The 20832-nt window shown below is 43.8% G+C and overlaps 1 protein-coding gene across 7 annotated transcripts in view; it reads right to left on the minus strand.

Annotated features, from left to right (window-relative positions):
* Positions 1-20832, minus strand: part of DPP6 (dipeptidyl peptidase like 6) — a 787036-nt gene that overhangs the window by 146817 nt on the left and 619387 nt on the right. For all 7 annotated transcript variants that reach the window (XM_084618426.1, XM_084618430.1, XM_084618428.1 and 4 more), the window contains one exon: positions 14708-14789. In XM_084618426.1, the coding sequence (XP_084474552.1) occupies positions 14708-14789 (82 nt within the window). The remainder of the gene's footprint in view (positions 1-14707; positions 14790-20832) is intronic.

The raw sequence follows: 20832 nt of genomic DNA on the forward strand, positions 1-20832 counted from the left end.
CAATTTTTTGCATGGTAGGAAAGAGAAATATACCAGATTCAGATGGAGGTGTGGGATGGAGGGGATTTTCAATGGTATTTATGTTTCTTTATAAACTACATAGTCCAGCCTTCCACTAGCATTTTCACGGGTGGTCCCATGCAAATCTTCCATGTGATGAATCACATATTGATAATTTCACTGAGATCAAAGTCACAACTCTTCATCCTGAGATTTAGCTCTGAAACCCCCATTTATGTTAACTGAAAGTAGGTGGCTCAATTGCTCCTTAGCAAGAAGAGATGTACATCTGCTTTTATTCTTATTAAGACACAGATCCTGGAAGTCCATTTTTAAGGAGCAACTGAGCCACCTACTTTCAGTTAAATTTTTGAAATCAGAAGGATTTGTGAAATGCTGCACTTTTCAAAGCTCTTCTGTGAGAATCCATAACTATCAAAACTGATATGCATGATACATAGTCCTATGTCAGATCCAGCAAGAGCAATTTTATGGAACGCTATGACCTGGCATTATCTTCCAAAATTCTCCCTCTCAGATCATGCCTGAAGGGGCTGCATTTTTATTCTGGCATTCCCAGGCTAGTCTGTGTATATTATTTTAATGTTCTCCACATGCCTCTGCAAGTTTCTTTTACTTTTAGATATTTCATCATTATAGACTGCAGTGGATTTCACATTTATATTTTGTGAGCAAGCTGTTCCATAAGCTCTATGAATCCTAATCAGGCCTATAATTTTCAGTGTCCAGCCAAACAAACAGATATAGTACTTTTGGAAATTTCTCAAAAATATGTGGTTTTCTTTCTTGCAGAACTGAAAAGAGGGTTTTATGCTATATCTTATCATAGAACCACGGCTGACTGAAATTCCCTGTCACGGTTTCTAATATGGTTATTTTAATTTATAACTGCCTTGTTACATTATTTGAAGTGTATATATGTAAGTGTGCCCTTTAGTATGGAACTCTGATTGTGCTTTTAAGTTTTGCATGATGGATTACCTTGTTGTTCTGTAACCTAATACCAGTGATGGCTATGTAGGGCACCATTGTAAATTAGATTTTGTCATCTGGGATGATACACTGTTTCGTTGAAAATATTTTATTACATTATAATGTCTGACTAAGAAGAAAGCATTTTCTAGTGGTTAGCGTACAGAACGGAGAGTTGAGATTCTGGGCTTCTTCACCAACATGCTAAATGATCTTGGACAGTTCACATGACATCCCTTGCACACAAAGTAATTAGAAATGGAAATCACCTACGTCTGTTAAGTCAACTTGCTTATTTCATTCAGTTGTTAGTACTAGATTGTTCCCTACAGTATATATTTTGTGTGGCTTTGTCCAGTTTGGTTCTGATTGCACCTAATGAAGGTGAGGCCTCCACTACTGCTCTTGAAAGACTATTCAACAATCCATTCGATTTCACTCTTTTGTTCTGTTTGGGCTATCCCGTCAACAACAGCTGTTATGATAATATACTAAGTCAATGCTCTTTTGGTTACAATTAAGATTGTATTTTACCCCTCTTGGTAAAGGGGACAATTTTAATGGTGCAAAATAGTAACTTTCAAGGGGCAACACTGAATTTCATAAACACTTACTTTGAAGGCCAGCTTCAACCAACTACTTCTTCATAAAGTGCTAGAAATACTTCTGCACAGACCCAAAGAAAGAATTGGCATTATATTTCAGGCCTGTTGGACAAAACCGTTACCCGCCTGTACTGTAACTGCTGTTCTTTGAGATGTGGGTGCAGACATGTATTCCACTTAGGTGTGCGCATGCCCAGCTCACCGAAGCTGGAGAACTTTGACTAGCAGTTCCAACAGGGGCTGTGTTTGGGCCATCTGAACCTTAGCTCCTCTCCTGGATATTTAAGATAGTGTTACCCTGATGCCTCCCTCCCACCCACCCCCGGCTCAATTCCTTCACACTGAAGTTTGAAATTAGAGATTCTGATGCAGAGGGGATAGAGGGTGGGTCATGGAATATACATCAGCACCACCATTTCAAAGAACAACAGGTAGTATCCATTTTTTCTTCTTCCAGTGGTTGCAGATGTGTATTCCACTCAAGTGACTCATGAGCAGTACTCAGAGAAGGTGGGGCTCTGAGTCTACTTAAACAATGAAAGTTTGCATCTGACCTAGACACAGTGGTAATAGCATAGTGCTTGTTAACAATATGTATGGAAGACAGATAGCAGCCCTAAAAGTGTCCAATATTGAAACATCACTGAGGAATGTTATTGATACCACTGGAGCTCTTGTCAAATAAGCTCATAATCTCTGCGAAGGTGTGGTCTGAACGACTTCATATGTTGTTGTAATGCAGGAAGTTATCCACCCGGAAATCAACTGCATAGAGACTGCCTGCCCTTCATTTGATCCATATAGGAGATAACACAGGCACAGTCTTCTCTAGGTAAAACGCCAAGCATTGTCTCACATCCAATGTATGAAGTTGCTTTTCATCTGCCTTTGAGCATGGTTTAGGAATGACTACTGGTAAGTTTGTTACTTGGTTAAGGTGAAATTGAGAAACCACTTTCAACAAAAATTTTGGATGTGACTATAGGGGTCTGCATATATGGGGCTTTGCCATTGAGGCCTGTAGCTCACTTACATTCCTTGAAGATGTTAAAGCAACAAGGAAGACTGTCTTCTAGCAAAGGAGCTGATGGAGAACAAGTCACCAAGGGCTCAAGCGGAAGCTAACACAGTATTATGGCCACACAAGGGAACTAGCTCTTTCAGGTGGAGATGAGTAATTTCCTCTTAGAAATCTTGCTCCCATGGAGTTCAAAAAAATTAACTTCCCTTGGATCAGAAGATGGAACTCTGAAATCACCACTAAGTGGACCCTCAAGAAGCTGAGACACAGACCAGAGGATTGAAGGTGTAGTAGATACTCCAAAATTTTCTGAATGAGGGCTAGCCTTGGTTGAATACCCCGGGCTAGTAACCAAATCAGCAACTGATTCCACCTGGCAGAATAGGTAGCTCTAGTGGAGGATTTTCTACTATTGAGTAGCACTTGTCTAACAGCTTCCAAACAATATGCCTCCTACTCATCTAGCCATGCAGCATCCGCGCTGTGAGGTTGTACTCTGCTCAGCACTGGATGCAAAACTCGACCATGGTGCTGAGTCAGTAGATCAGGAGAAAGATGTGGGAGATCGGACTGAATAGGTCATAGAACCTACATTGTCTCTGCCAAGCTGGTGCAATGAGATTTTGTTTGGCATGATCCAACTTTGGTTTGAGAATAAGATGAGGAATGAGTGGTATGGGTGAAAGGCATACATCAGAACTGATCCCCTATTCAGATGGAAAGTATCGGTTAAGGAGCTTGGACTGAGACCCGCTGCCTCTCGTTGATGATGGACCTGAACGCACTGGTCTTCAGAGACCACTCCTGATTCTGGGACAAATGTTACTCTGAAACATTTCCAGTGAGGTGATCAGCTAAGTAATTCTGGACCCCTGGTAAGTAAGTGGGGGTTGCGGGAATGATGCTGTCCTTGATGCAGAACTGTCAACATTTATTGGCTCCTGACAGAGCTGGTTGGAGTGAGTGTCTCCCTGCTTGTTCACATAATACATTACAGTGGTGCTGTCAGTGAGTATATGAACCGCTGTGACACTGATGTGATCCTGAAACACTCGGCAAGCTCAGAGCTCCAGGATGTTGATATGAAAGGAAGCCTCCTATTACAAACACAAAATCTGAATTTTCAGTGTCACTAGATGTGCTTCCCAACCTATTATGTAAGCACAGTGACTATAGTCTTGGTTGGTGGAGGATAAGCAAAGAGAACACGCTGACACACATTGCTTAGAATTGTCCATTATTCCAGAGAGTCCAGGATTGCTGAAGACATTCCGACAAGCCTGTTCAACAATTGACAACTCAGGTGACAGACCAGCTTCAACCACACTTGAAGAGGAAGAAGGTACAATCTCACATGTTGGACTAGGTAAGTGCAGGCAGCCATATGACCTAGTAACTTCAGGTATATGCAGACCATAGTTGAAAGTTGAGATTGGAGTGCCAGACACAGGTGACGAACTACTTGAAATCATTCATTCAGCAGAAATGCTCTTGAACTCCTAGGGCCTAGTAGGGCCCCAATGAACTTGATTTTTTGAGGTGGTATTAATATAGACTTTCCTTTGTTCAAAATCAGGCCCAGATGATCGAAGAGACATAGTGTGAATCGGACATGGCCAAGGACTTGTTCTCTGGATTTGCCTCTCACTAACCAATTTTTCAGGTATGGGAAGACATAAATTCCTCTTTTTCTGAGATATGCTGCTACCCAGACACACATTTGGTAAATACCCATGGAATAGAGGACAGACCAAAAGGAAGCATGTTGTACCGATAATGCTGACTTGCCGCTACAAATGTCGGAAACCTCCTGTGACTTGGGAAAAGTGCCACAGGGAAGTAAGTGTCCCGAGATTGAGGGCTGCAAACCAGTCATTGTCATTCAGTGCAGGGAGAATAGCTGCTAGGGTAACCTTGTGGAACCTCAGGTATTTGATGTACTTGTTGAGACTGCAGAGATCAAGGACAGGTCTCATACCTTCCTTGGACTTGGGGATCAGGAAGTACCATGTGTTCAGGGCATGGCAGGGGAAGAGACAGATTGGATGATCCATGGTTGCACCTATCCGCCTGTCTTCCACATGACAGAAGACCTGGGTGAGGAACTGTGTACACTGCTCCAATCACTTGGCTACAGAACCCTATGCAGAGAATCTTTTCCTCCACCACTGCTCATTTGCCCTAGGTCCCTGTCTGTCTATATCAGCTGGCTGCTAGGCTTCAGATTTGCCCCATAATGTTTCATTCAAACAGGACAGATTTAGCCATTACGGAAAGGCTACCCTTTTCTCCTTGTCCCTAACAAGCAAACCAAACCAGACTAATTACATATAGCAGACTGCAGCTCAGTATTGATTCAGATGTCATCGCAATGGAAAATATAAGAGAACGGCAGCATGAAAAATTAATGATATAATGCTGGAAACAAACATACCTACAGGATTTATATTTTCACTGCAGATCAGAGGCCCTGTTGGATTAGAAGCAACAAGAGACAATTCACTTACTCCTGTGAAAGAGGTCTCCCTCACTTGATATCTGCTCGGCACTTCCACCTGGAACTAAGCCAGATGGACAGGCATGAATTCAGGCAAGCGGACAGCAGCTAGTTAGAGGAGTCAGTCTAGTTTAGTTCCAGGTGCCATCACTTAACCAGCATTCTGCCACTGAAAAACCCAGCTAGCTGGGACACGTACTAGTGCTGAACTAATTCAATGCCAGCCGTATGGAGAAATTAAAGAGGCATGTCCCAGTCCTGTGCAGTAGCTTTTGTGATTCAACTCTTCAATATATACCTGAACTCCTGTTTTAGTCTTATCCACATTGCACTTTCTATACAGTGCCATTAATTACAGGGAGCTGTTCACCTGCGTTGATGTTCATTGCTTGAGGGCTTCTACAAAACCTTAACCTGCCACTGGCTGATGTATGTTGTTTTTTTTCCCTGGCATAAGAATTTCAGTGAATTTGAGATTTCTTCTTGGAATTACTACAGCTTCCATCATCAATTTGTTTAGCACTGACTTCATGCTCAGTGCTGTACAAGGCACAAAAGTAAAAACTAAAGAGCTTACATTTGAAAAGCTCCACTGACTTCTGTGGAAATGCAAGAGGGATGAATTTTGACCATCCTGTGGATTTGTAATAAACTCCAGAGCAAAAAAAAAAGTGTTTAGCTGCTAGGGACAGATATAATCCCCTTCCACATCTTTCATGCAATTTAAAAAGACAGTGGAAACGGCAAAGAACAGACAGGGCTGGGAGCACCAGCATAAATCACCTATAATCAGAGGAAGAGAGAACATTTGGATTATAACTCTCGGCCGCAGGACTCCACAGAATTGCTCCCCCAGCATCTGATATGTAACTGTATCATGAATATCTGTTTGGATAGACAGTTATGAATTCTCACAGAAGAAATCTGAAAATAGCAGCATATCAGAAATCCATCTGATTTAAAAATGGGAGTTGAACACCTCTTGTGAAAAGTGCTTTCAACTTGTTGAGGCACATTTTGCAGGTGCTATTTCTAAGCAGACTAATTACAGAAGCCCTGTTGCTTGTGCCTTAGCCAGAAGAGCAGCAGCCATACACATTCTTAGGGCAAACATTTCAAACCTGTGTGTGCATGTGAATGTAGTCACCTAAATCCCTATTTAAGTACTTAGATAAAAGTGGCCAATTTCCACTGCATTCCTTGGGCACCTTTATTCCAGTGCCTAAATGTGAATTTGACCCCTGGCGACACTCTCACTCCTAAAGGTGGTTCCCTAGGCCAGAGCTGAAACAAGTTGGCAGGGAAGCTGCTGCTCATATTACACCTGTCCTGTGGATAAATAGAGGGCTTTAGGCTGGTCAGTCTCACGTCGTTCAAGATCTCTGAATTCACCAAGGGGGACATTTATCTGTGCTGATGATTCTCATGAGGGCTATGTACCATCGAAGCCTTGTGTGAGACCTCTGCACAAGGCTGAATTTCACCCTAAAACCTTAAAGCTACAAACTGAGACAGAGAAAATAGTCCAATGGGATCAATTTATAGGGGCTTTTGTGCCAGACAGAATAGCACTGGAATCAAGAGAGAAGGACGATAGAGAGAAGGAAGATGGGTCATGGGTACCAATATCTGTGGGATGAAGGGAAGAAGAATTCCTGGAAGACAGGCATAAATGAAATAAGGCAAAGATGCCACAAATGAACAGATTATCCCATGATACTTCTAGTGCCATCTACCATCAAGCTCCCCACATCTCTAGAAAATCGCATCTCAATAGTTTGACAGAAATACAGATTATCAATTTAAACCTAGCTAGCAATGTACTGTTACAAGCTGAAGGATGGTGGTGTGACACTGGAGAAAGGGTGAAGGCTACAGGGTGAGTGATGAAAGGGATTGATTCTCTATTGCCCTGCACCTTGTGCAGTCATTTACACCTGTGGAAAGTGAACATAACGCACTACCATTTTGACATAGCACTACTTTGCATTTACTTTGCCCAGGCCGAAATGATCACACAGGATGCAGGACGATAAAGAATTAGGCCCATTAAGTCACCTGTATTTAAGTAATATCTTCTCAGCTGAGACTTATTACAGCATCCAATGATGTTAACAAGAGTCCTTCTATTGACTCCCCTAGTGCTGGGCTAGTGGCTGATTTTTACACCAGTCTGGTAGTACACACTGAAATGCTTTTATCGGTTAGTGGATTTTTCATTTTCAAACAGTGGAGGAAGAGTTGTTGCGAAACATTTGTTTCAAGAGGTCAGAAGTGAAATACATTTTGTAACTCAAGTAGATTTTCTCAGCTATGGTATTTTTTATTATCTAGATAGCTCCACTGGTGTGCATGGCACTTTGCAGAAATGAGTAAGAAGCTCCTATAAATTGATCCTATGGACCATGCCCTAAGGAGTTTTTAATCTAAAACAGACAGGTAACGTAACAGGAAAAGACAAAAGAAAACATGGGCAAAGAGAAATTGCTCCTGGGAGAGGATTTTTACAAAGAATGCAGATCATTTAGTTTGTTTCTGTTTCAGCTCTCTCTCTCTCTTTAATATAATTAGGCACACAAGACAGAGTAATAGCTGACAGCATTGTAGCTGATGTTAGTGACTGAAAGCTCCCCCAGGAGAAATGTGAAGAAAGGGATTTTAAAAAAATAGCCACAAAAAGCATAAACCACGGGGGCCCTGACCCTCCACTCCCATTGCCCTGAAGCAGCACACACCAGCTGGAAAGCTGTGCTGAAGGGGGAGACAACCTTCCTCTCAACACAGGGGAATCCTCAGCCGGTACAAGGCCAGTGCAGCTGGCTTCACGTCACCTGTCCCTTCCAACCCATGTAAGAGAAGAGAAGGAAAGAGGTGGGCAGAAGGGGACGGTGATCTGACAGAGCCCTGGCCTGCATAACAGTTGGCTCCAGCTGATCAGGGCTGGCCTTCAGGACAGGCAACAAGGCTGTCCGTCCTAGGCACCAAATCATCGCATTCAGGGCTGCCAAATCTGCAGTTATTTGTCAAGTTTTTTTGCATGCACTTTTGGGATATTCCAATATTCCACATGAGGACTGACTACAAGCTGCTAAGAACAGTATCCCTGATGAGGCCACGGCACACCTGGTGGCTGAGCTTTGTGACTTTGTCCTCACCCACAACCATTTCAGATTTGGGGACGACTTATACCTTCAAGTCAGTGGCACTGCTATGGATACCTGCATGGCCCCACAGTATGGCAACATTTTTATGGCTGACTTAGAACAACCCTTCCTCAGCTCTCGTCCCCTAGCATCCCTCCTCTACTTGCACTACATTGATGACATCTTCAACATATGGACCCACAGGAAAGAGGCTCTTGAAGAATTCCACCTGAATTTCAACAATTTCCACCCCACCATCATCCTCAGCCTGGACCAGTCCACACAGGAGATCCACTTCCTGGACACTACAGTGCAAATGAACGATGGTCACATAAACACCACCCTATACCGGAAATCTACTGACTGCTATTCCTACCTACATGCCTCCAGCTTCCATCTAGGACACATCACATGATCCATTGTCTACAGCCAAGCCCTAAGATACAACCGAATTTGCTCCAATCCCTCAGACAGAGGCAAACACCTACAAGATCTTTATCAAGCATTCTTAAAACTACAATACCCACCTGGGGAAGTGAGGAAACAGACTGACAGAGCGAGACAGGTACCCAGAAATCAGCTTCTACAGGACAGGACCAACAAGGAAAATATCAGAACACCACTGGCCATCATGTACAGCCCCAGCTGAAACCTCTCCAGCACATCATCAACAATCTACATCCTATCCTGGAAAATGATCCCTCACTCTCACAGACCTTGGGAGGCAGGCCAGTCCTCTCTTACAGACAGTCCCCCAACCTGAAGCAAATACTCATCAGCAACTACACACCACACCAACGAAACACTAACCCAGGAACCAATCCCTGTAGCAAACCTCATTGCCTACTCTGTCCCCATATCTACTCTAGCGACATCATCAGAGGACCCAACTACATCAGCCACCCATCAGGGACTCATTCACCGGCACATCTACAATGTGATAATGCCATCATGTGTCAGCAATGCCCCTCTGCCATATACATTGGCCAAACCAGACAGCCCCTTCGTAAAAGAATAAAAGGACACAAATCATACATCAGGAATGGTAACATACAAAAGCCCTAGGAGAACACTTCAATCTCCCTGGACATTCTATAACAGATTTAAAAGTAGCTATACTTGAACAAAAAAACTTCAGAAACAGACCTCAAAGAGAAACAGCAGAACTAAAATTCATTTGCAAATTTAACGACGTTAATTTGAGCTTGAATAGGGACTGGGAGTGGCTGGTTCATTACAAAAGCAGCTTTGCCTTTTCTGGAATTGACACCTCATTAATTATTGGGAGTTGACTACATCCACCCTGATCGAATTGGCCCTGTCAACACTGGTTCTCCACTTGTGAGGTAACTCCCTTCCCTTCATGTGTCATTAAATAATGCCTGCATTTGTAATTTTCACTCCACGCATCTGAAGAAGTGGTGTTTTACCCACAAAAGCTTATGCTCAAATAAATTTGTTAGTCTTTAAGGTGCCACCAGACTTCTTGTTACCTTTGGGAGAGTGACTTGGTGAGTGGGGGTGGGTGGGTAGAATTAAAAACATTCCCCCCACCGCCGGGTGACAAAACACTTAATGGCGGCCCTACAGCTGACATAGCTTGGAGCAGATCTGAGTCACTCTAAGGGCCATTTTGGGCTTCCATCAGGCCAGGATTGGAGGAGCAGAAATGAGGCTCACAGGTAGCCATCTTCCCCCATCCCTTCACTGCTCTCAACTGCACCATGTATAAGCTCAGCACAGCCCATGGAGTTTACGAAGACTGGGAAGACTCAAGTGAAATAAACAATCAAATAGTCTGTTCTCCTCTTAATGTGTGAAAGACTGGGTGTAACTCTCAGAACCTTACCAACCTTTTTCCAAAGAGAAAAAACAGATCCTTTGGTTTTGGAGTCTGGATTGCTTCCCTGTGAGAAGGCATTATGTCCACTGGGAAGCAGATGACCAATACACACTGGTGCAGTTTAAGTAGTTTTGGAATATTGAATAAGGAACACAGAATGTTTTTTTCCATCTTCTTTATCCTGCCCTTTTTTCCTGGGCATCTATGCCACAATATGTTACTAATTTGTTTTATGTAATTGGAAAGTCTACATTAGTGCATCCCAAGGCCTGACTACATACTTGAATTTTTTGAAAACAACAACAACATTCAGAGTAACAGCCGTGTTAGTCTGTATTCGCAAAAAGAAAAGGAGGACTTGTGGCACCTTAGAGACTAACCAATTTATTTGAGCATAAGCCTTCGCGAGCCACAGCTTACTAGGGTGCCACAAGTACTCCTTTTCTTTTAAGAACAACATTGTGTTTAAAAGTCTAAAATTATTTAGCTTGGCAAGGAACAGAGCAAAAATAGCAATAAGCTAGAGGTATATAAAATGCACAGTATATATAAAAGCAGAGGTGAAAGTAAGCAGGTACACGCTGGTACGGCATACGGGCAAGAGCCGGTGCACCATACTGGGGCAGCCTGGATTCCCCAGGGGGCAATTTAAAGGGTCTCCAGAGCCCTGCTGCTGGAGCCCTGGGGTAGCGGCTGCAGGGCTGTGGCAGCTATTTAAAGGGCCTGGGGCTCCCCTGCTTCTACCGCCCGGGCCCTTTAAATAGCCACTGGAGCCCTGCCGCCGCTACTCCAGAGCTCTGGCGGCTATTTAAAGGATGGGGTGGTAGAAGCAGGGGAGCCGCGGGCCCTTTAAATAGCCCCCGGAGCCCTGGGGTAGCAGGGGCTCCAGGGGCTATTTAAAGGCCAGGGCTCCAGCTGCCTCTGCCACCCCGGTCCTCTAAATAGCCCCTGGAGCCCCGCCGCTTCCCCAGGGCTCTGGCGGCTATTTAAAGGGCCAGGGCAGTAGAAGAGGGGAGCCCTGGGCTGCTGCTGTTACCCCGGTGGGGGCGAGGGAGGCACTGACCTTACAGAGTGGGCTGGGGCTGGCTCTGACCACCTCAACCCCGCCCCTTCCACCCTAAGCCCCGCCCCTTCTGGGGGCCAGAGCTGGCCCCAGAGAACTGGTAAGTCACTCGACTTACTGTCACCCCTGTGTAAAAGCTTCAACTTAACTCACCCCAAAATACAAGGACAAAAATACAACTACATTAGAAGACAACGTAAAAAGAAATACTGTTTTAATGAAACACATAATTTGCTTGCTGTTCCAGGAGGCTGTTGATGTAAATATCTTTGCAAGATTCATAATGGGGTTAGACACTTATATGTAAAAGAATATCTGCAGTTACACTAGTCAGGATAAGGACTACCAATCCTAATGCATTAAACCCCTGATCCCACTCTTCCTGAAGTCAAAGGAAAAAAGTCCCATTGGCATCAGTGATGCAGGATCAGGCCCTAAATGATCACCAGTGAAGAGAGGAAGAGATTTTGTCTCATGTTGCATCTTAAACAATTGGGGAGGTATGATATGGAATTTGTTCATTTCTCCATGAAGGATTCATTATAGGCTGTTGGTAGAGACAAGATATTGAACTGAATGGAGGGTCAGTCTGGGTTTTGGTATGGCTATGTTCCTTTTTCCAAGATGCAAATTAATTGCCCATTGTGGAATCCCCATTGATGGAGATTTTAAAGAATAGTTTGGACAAACACCTCTCAGGGATAGTCTCCGTCCTCGACACCTGTCTCAGTACAGAGGGGTGGCCTTGATGACCATCAAATAAATCTGAAGTAATGGGTAGTAGTATTACACTATGATTCTAGGAGTGAATGGCAGGTAACTATAGCGATCGACCCCAGCAGAAAATCTGTTGAAGAAAGGAAGATACGCTCATGACATAGGAAACGGCCCAAGCACAATTCAGGTTGCCTTGTCTTTCAGATTAGAAGAGTCCAGGTTTTGTTATGCTTCGAACAGCTCACTTTGTACTAAAATAAAAATTAAACAGTTAAGTAACAGGAAAAAAAAACCCCTTCTTTTGTTCTATTCTTCAATTTTTCTAAAGGCAGTTCCTTATTAATGAAAACGTCTTTACACATATGGTATTACAAGCTTTCCTCTTTCACTGTTCTCATTCTTGTGTTGAAGGTCCCCACCAGTACCTTATTGTTTATACCTTATAAAAAGTGCCACATTTTTAACTCTGGAAGCAGCCGTCTGCTATTTATCAGCACAAAGTGTATGTATAGCACAGGAAGCCAACAGAATGAGGCTCACCAAGTCATTTCACTAAGGTCACCAAAAAAAGTTGATTCTTATAAGACAGCAAGATGTTCTCCAGAAGACTGTCAGCAGATTCTTCACACCCTTGGGAATAGTAGGGCCTGATTCTCCACTCCAGTGGAAATCAGGAGCAACTCCACTGAAGTCAATGGAGTTACGTCAGTGTGAACACCCCACATTTCCACGAGTCGGGAGTCCAAAGCGCTCTCTCAAACCCAAACCTCACGTGTGCCAGTACAATCCACACCACAATGGCCAGAAGGTCAACATCCGGAAGGCGTCCAATGGTACACATGGCAGATGGAGTGAGAGAAGGGTGTGTGAGTGTGTGCAGTGAGAAGAGGAATCTCTTTCTAATCATTTTTCACATGCAGGAAAACCCCTGCATCAGTATTGCAAGGCTCTTTGCGCAGTAACTCTTAGGCCTGCAGCTGCATCACAGCTGACTTTTCAGGTGAAGTGGAAGACAGGTGTCATTCCTGTGTCTCCTACAAGCTACAGTGCTGAAGAGAGGACTTAGACACCAGCAGTGGCAGCTGCTATCATTTCTTTGTCATGAACCACAGTAGTACCTAAGGCTCCTTCAGTGTTTTGAAGCTATCTTCCTTCCAGCAATGCCACATTTTGACAGCTAGCCTGTGAGAATATTTCTTGAGAGGAAAACAAGTGTGGTTCCCCTGTCCACTTTTCAAGCTTAATTTTCTGTGTAAAAGCCCATTTGAACGTGCAGTAGCACAAATGCCTCTAGCAGATCACAAATCCTTAGAACCGGCTACAAACACTTTCTCCCAGAAGGTACAATTTCAACACGAGAGGTGTTAAGTTCTCTAGAGAACGCTATCAAAAACATGCATGGCTTCCTCCTCCTGCTCTACCACATGGAAAGCCTATCAGACTGCAAAGGTTAAAACAGGCTTTCTATAAAAGCAAAAACATCACGGCTTCACTGCCTGCTTAACAGAACTTGTGGCTGCCCCTTTTTAATTGTGCCTTCTGAGAAAAGTGACAGTTGACTCTTCAAAAGTTTAGATATTGGATTTGCACCAGGAAATGAGGGCAGGGGATTCTTGCTCTAAGGTGGCAGGAGCTGTGAGCTGACATAGTTGAGCTTGCCCAAACTCTCACCGCGTGGAAACCTGCCTGAGCCACAAAGAGACCATGACAATTTTGGGAACAATGCACTCCATGAGGGCTCCCTTTTTCACCCCTGCAGATTTGGGTCCTTGTCTACGTTTGTCCATTTCCCAAGCCATTGTGGGCCAAATTTGGGTGCAAATTCACAGTAGCTCTGTGGAAGCTGCTGTATACACATAGCTCATCTCTACACAGGTCTGTCAATACATTTTAGCCTTAAACTGCCATGTCCCAGCTACCGTTCTGGGTCTGCACAAATAATTACAGACGCTCCATGGAAGCAGAAACCTCTCATGAAGCAGGGATGTTTCAGCTATGATATATTGGCAGACCGGTGTAGAGAAGTTTGCCCTACGCAGGACACCAGGAGAATCAAATCCAGGATCTCAAGTCGCTATTGACAAAGAGCTCATTTTCTATATTTCAAATAATCAGCACTTTGAACTAAATCTATTTTTTCCTACTATAGGGTATTAATAAATGACATACATTTCTTAATATTAAGAACAACCCCTATACAGATGCGATAGGTGCTATTGCTAAATCAACTCCTTTTAGAAACATGCAGGACTGAACAACAGAAGGGACTTGAGGAAGGGTTGTACTGGAGCAGGGCAGAGCCAGCACGAAAGGAGACAATTTATACTAGATAAGTGGAAAACAAAGCTTTGGAGACGTTGCCTATGGAATACTTTCTTCTATTAAATATTTACACTGCAGTAGCGCTGAGGGGATCGTGGCTTCACTGGGTTGTTGTCCACAAACATATGTTTTGATATTTTGCACATGAGCAACGGTATGTGCAGGCACAAAATGCCAATGTATCCCCATGCTTTGAGTATACAAGTGTATTGAGCATGTACAAGTTGGGTGTGTGCTGATGGACAGGCACAACCTACCATGCCCACTTTTGAAAAGTTGGGGCCACAACATTCAGCGATGAGTTAGGATTTTAATAGTGTGAGGACAATATCCCATAAACGCTCCAGACTTAAATCTGCTATGTTGGTTGTAAGAAATCAGCCCGTGAAGAATGGCTCTAAGAGAAAAGGGTCTAGTTGGCACAATATCTATTTATAATTATTTTGCAAAATTACAATGGTATGTGTTTGTATAAACTCATTTCCATGCTTGTGCTATCTTACCAGTTGTTGCCCCTTTGGCCCCCATCCGGCATACTGAAGCTTTGCGTTACTAACTTCAGGTGGATACAAACTCTGGGGGTCCCTGCAAAAAAACAAAGATTTCAGCCTCTAGAGTTTCATCCTTTAAACGTGTGCAGTCCCTACTTTGAAGTTCCTTCACATGCATTTGCGTCCGGTTCTTTGGCTAGAACCTGCCAGCACTTACTACTGGATTTCAATGACTACTTAACATGTAGTCAGCACGACTTCCAGTAACAAGTGTGGGTAGGATCAGCTGACAAATACCTCTTCTCCCTCATACAAGACTGAAATACATTAGTTTTACCAATGTCAAGGGAAAGCAAACAAAATAATTACATTTATCAACACTTGTGATAGCCACAAAGGACAAACAATAATTACAGTTCTGAAACACACTGCCATGAGATAATATAATTTCATCTTCTTCATCCCATGGCTTTTCTGCCTGATAATTTTCTTTTGAACATGATGGCAAAGAACTTTGGCATCTCTGTTACTACCTCATAAACTGATATAGAGCTTGGCTTTCAGGGGAAAAGTTGTTAATAATACTGAATCTCAATCTTTTAAAAATAAAATTGAAATGCTTTTCCTGTTACCTTTGTTTTAGAAAAGGACATCAGTGGACATGGCAAATGCAATAAAAAATAGTGCTCTTCTGTAAATGTCAGTGCTGCACAATGTTAACTTGTCACATAACAGGCATCATGCTGTCTCCCATTGTTTTGATGGCGCTTATACTCAATGCAAATAATTATTTTTGATATTTTGAAGTTGCTATTACAACCCTTTTTATTTATATAAGAACTCTATAAATAAGAATATTAATAAAGCTTTCATATATTGTTATTCACAATAGCTCTCAAAATGCTTTTCAAAGGAGGTCAGTATCATTATTGCCATTTTATAGATGGGGAAACTGAGGCACAGAGCGGCAAAGTGACTTGCCTAAGGTCACAGAGTAGCCCAGTGGTAAAGGTGAGAATAGAATCCAGGTGTCCTTAGTCTCAATTCAGTGCTCTACCGCTAGACCACACTGCCTCTCTTCTTTCATGTGTATGACTTTTATTCCTTCCTTAAACACATTGTTTTCTCTTGCCTCTTTTACAATACAATGAAATGAAAGGCAATAATTAGACACCACCAGTTAAATCCAATTATGTCTAAAAATGTGTGCCCTTTTCCCTTTTAGATGGGAAAACACAGTAAGTTCACATGCATTATATTTTGTGGCTGAGGCTATATATAAGGGCCTGATCCTGCTCTTTTTAATTGGCCAAAAACTTCCTTTCCTCACTGGGTGTTCTCTCAGTGTAAGGTCTGCAATATTGGGGTGTAGATATACTGGTGACAAAGATGTACAGCTAGGTTCTGCCTGTTCTTGCATGGGTGTACAAATGAGGGTAGAGTAAGCCCTTCCCTTGTGCACCTGTCCAGAGGACAGCTAAAACCCAGGGCTTGCACAGAGCAACAAATGCAGGACCCGTAAATGGGGCATGATAGGGTATGGCTGTAACCAAGGCTGTAGCCTTGCCCCTTGCCACATGCACTGGTGGCCTACTGCTTGAATCATAGAATCATAGAACTGGAAGCTACCTCAAGAGGTCATCTAGTCCAGCCCCCACACTGATGGCAAGGACTAAGTATTACCTAGACCATCTCTGACAGGTGTTTGTCTAACCTGCTCTTAAACATCTCCAGTGATGGAGATTCCACCAACTCCCGAGGCAATTTTTTCCAGAGCTTAACTACCCTGACAGTTAGGAAGTTTTTCCTTATGTCGAACTTAAACCACCCTTGCTGCAATTTAAGCCCATTGCTTCTTGTCCTATCCTTGGTGGTTAAGGAGAAAATTTCTCTCTCCTCCTTGTAACATCCTTTTATGTACTTGAAAACTGTTATCATGTTCCCTCTCAGTCTTCTCTTCTCCATACTAAACAAACCCAGTTTTTTAAATCTTGCCTCATAAGTTATGTTTTCTAGATCTTTAATAATTTTTGTTGCTTTTTAGACTTCCTCCAATTTTTCCACATCTTTCCTGAAATGTGGTGCCCAGAACTGGATACAATATGCCAGTTGAGGACTAGTCAGCGTGGAGTAGAGCGGAAGAATTACTTCTCGTGTCTTGCTTACAATATTCCTGCTAATATATCGCAGAATGATGTTTGTGTTTTTTGCAACAGTGTTACACTATTGACTCATATTTAGCTTGCGATACACTCTGCCCCCCAGACACGTTTCCACAGTACTCCTTCCTAGGCAGTCATTTCCCATTTTGTATGTGTGCAACATTCCTTCTTAACATTCCTTCTTTTGTATGTGTGCAACGTTCCTTCTTAAGTGGAGTACTTTGCATTTGTCCTCATTGAATTTCATTCTATTTACTTCAGACCATTTCTCCAGTTTGTCCAGATCAATTTGAATTTTAATCGTATCCTCCAAAGCACTTGCAACCCCTCCCAGCTTGGTACCGTCCACAAACTTTACAAGTGTACTCTCTGTGCCACTATCTAAATTATTGGCCTCTTCAGGCCCCTTCCAGTCCTACGATTCAACGATTGATAAACTGGATGCAGAACTGAACCCTGCCAGATCCCACTTGATATGCCCTTCCAGCTTGACTGTGAACCACTGGGACTAACTACTCCCTGGGAACGGTTTTCCAACCAATTATGCACCCATCTTATGGTAGCTTCATCTAGGCTGTATTTCCCTAGTTAGTTTATGAGAAGGTCATGCAAAACAGTATGAAAGCCTTACTAAAGTCAAGATACAGGCAGTCCTCGACTTTACAACATTTGACTTATGACAAATGGGACTTACGACATTTCTGAATTGGAGTGGATTGTGGCTCCAAGTTATGATGTTTCGACTTATGACACAATTATCAGGAACCAATTGTGTCGTAAGTCAGAGGACTGCCCGTATACCACAGCTACTGCTTTCCCCCATCCACAAAGCTTGTTACACTGTCAAAGAAAGCTATGAAGTCACTGAACTCATTTTTAAAAGATGCATAACATTTGCTGCTCTGGCATAGCATGCATGACCCCTGTGGCATTCGTACGGCCTTTGTCCTCCAAAGACAGAATGTCTCCTGGAGCAGTGCAAATTCTGCTTCCATCCTGCAAAGTTTGGTTATAAAGGGCTTATCATAGTCCTTAGTTGCTTTTGAAAGATCTGAGCTGGGGAGCAAGTAAATGATTCACTCTATCCTGAGTGCTCTCTGTTCCCATTAAAATCAGCCACAAAGCTCCCAGTCACCACAATGGAACAACTTCACAGCTGTTTATGATTAATTCTAGGGTTACATGTACTTTATGCCTAAGCCACTAGCCAGCCACTTCTGTCAAAACTCTAGCAATGTGGTTAGCCATTTTGGTTACCCCAACAGAGAGTAGCCTCTTTGTGTGGCAGAAACATAGCAGGCTGATAAATTATGAAAAATTGTATTGTGATTTACTGAGAGGAAAAACACACTTCAACCACTTGTTACACAAATTATTAAGGCCAATTTTTCACCTGTGCCAATAAGACATGTAAAATATTTGTGACAAAGTTCCTCCTCTGCCTTGGTGGATCCTGTGCTTATTGGTGGATTTACTTGCCTCAGAGATTCAGGACAGCCCTCAGTTTGGCCAACTTTGCTAGTGGCGCAAATCTGCCGTTCACTCAGCTAACCTCATCACTGGCCAGCATGGGGAAAAGGAGGAGAACAATCCCCACAGTCTCTGCTGACCCACCTAGTGGGTCCAGGGATCAGCCAGGGACCTTCCCCTCTGGTGGGACCCACAGTCCAGGTCACCTCCTCTTGTCTCAGATAGGGAGTTGAGGGGAATGGGGGGAACCCAGGCCCATCCTCTACTCCAGGTTCCAGCCCAGGACCCTGTGGATTGCAACTGTCTACAGTGTCTCTTGTAACAGCTGCGTGACAGCTACAACTCCCTGGGCTAATTCCCCATGGCCTCCTCCCAACACCTTCTTTATCCTCACTGCAGGATCTTCCTCCTGAAGCCTGATCACGCTTGTACTCCTCAGTCCTCCAGCAGCACGCCTTCTCACTCCCTGCTCCTTGCACCCCCTCCCCTAACTGATGGGAGGTCCTTTTTAACCAGGTGTCCTGATTAGTCTGCCTGCCATGATTGATTCTAGTATGTTCTTAATTGGCTCCAGGTGTCTTAATTAGCTTGCCTGTCTTAATTGGTTCTAGCAGGTTCTTGATTGCTGTAGTGCAGCCCCTGCTCTAGTCACTCAGGGAACAGGAAACTGTTCATCCAGTGGCCAGTATATTTGCCTTCGATCAAACTCCTGTACCCCACTGGTCTGGGTCTGTCACATATTATAATACTAAAATGTTCCCCTCAAATGAACAGATTGGACAAACTACAAGAATTCAAGCCAGCAACACATCAAAGAAAGCATATGGAGCTGAGGGACATGCATATCAATTCTAGCCAATAATTCAGACCAGTAACAGACAAGTCATGTCAGTTCTGCTCACTGCATCATCTTTCAGGAGAGCTAAATTCTATTACAATGAGAATGCAGCATAAACAAGCTTTGGTAACTGATAAGGGGTAACACAACACAGAAAGACAAGACCACCATTCGCTCTACCAGAAAGGTGCTGTGCTAGTGACAAAGCAGGAAGAGTCATCCTCTCTCTCCCTCACACCTATTTTTAAAGACAAAAGAATGTTAGCCACTGAACTAGCTCCTAAATCGTTTAGATGGGCTGCGACTATCTGATGTTTGCAGAGTTTAAAAAGCAGCAAAAACATTGCTGCAGTTGCGCTAATTCATTTCCAAACCTTGTGCTTCCAACTACAAAGATAACGGATAGCAAATTATACTGTGTGGTTGCAGGATTTAATAAGCCATGTATTCAAAGTAACTGTTTTCAGTGCTAACCCTTGACTTCAAACCAGAGAGCAGTAGCTCGCTCAGTGCAGTGCGTCGCCATGGCATGGAGGAGCAGCATGGCCAGATCTTTAGAAGGGCTCCACAGCAGAATGGGTCCTGAGCCCTTTTGAAAATCCAGCCCCAACTGTGGGTGCCAAGCATTTGGAAATCTGATCCTGAGCTCATTTGAAAATCTCTCTTAGGCAGCTGGACCCCATTACTGTATTATCGGAGTGCCTCACACCACAGCTGTGAGATAGGGAAAGGCTATTGTGCCATTTTACAGATGGGGAACTAAGGCACAAAGTGACTTGCCCAAAGTTATACAGGAAGCCATTGGTGGAGTGGTGGTCTCCTTAATCCCTGACGAGCACTCTAGCCACTGGACCATCCCTCCTCTCCTCTCTAATATAGAACTTTGAGTAGTAATTTATTTAAACTACAATACAAGACTTATTTCCCACACCCCTCAGAAGCAGTGCAAAGGCTTGGGGAAGTCAGGGTAATGGAGGAGCTGAAGGACAAGGAAGTAATTGCTGGGAATAAGCCCGGGAGTGAACCTGGAGGGTTGTTGGGTGGGGGTGGGACAAGTATGGAATAGGGGTTTTTTGAGGGGGAGAGAGGGATTGTTAGGGAGTTGGGGAGCCTCTCCCATGCAGACGCTGGCTGACCACTAGCCTCTCCCATTCAGTCAGGCACATCTGCCCCCCATCCCCATGTGTCCCAGCACTCCCTCTCCCTCATCCCTATGTGTCCTTGCACCCCCACTCAGCCATCCCCCTCCTCTGTTCCTATGTGTCCCTGAACCTCTCACCCTCTTGTCTCAATATGTCCCTGCACTCCCACTCAGCCACTCCCCTCCCCCTGACCCCATGTGGCCCTGCACCCCCACACTCCCACATGTCCATGCACCACCACTCCCATTCATAGATTCATAGATTCATAGAATATCAGAGTTGGAAGGGACCTCAGGAGGTCATCTAGTCCAACCCCCTGCTCAAAGCAGGACCAATCCCCAATTTTTGCTCCATTTCCCTAAATGGCCCCCTTAAGGATTGAACTCACAACCCTGGGTTTAGCAGGCCAATGCTATTCAGCCCCTGGCTCAATGCTGTCACCACAGTAGCTGTTTTGCCCCTGCCCCAGTTAGTCCCCCCCACTAGCCCTTCTGAACCCCAAGCTATGTGATCTCCCAGCAGCCC

This window comes from Lepidochelys olivacea, assembly GCF_965140295.1.
Source record: "Lepidochelys olivacea isolate rLepOli2 genome assembly, chromosome: 2".
In the NCBI taxonomy this organism is placed as follows: Eukaryota; Metazoa; Chordata; order Testudines; family Cheloniidae; genus Lepidochelys; species Lepidochelys olivacea.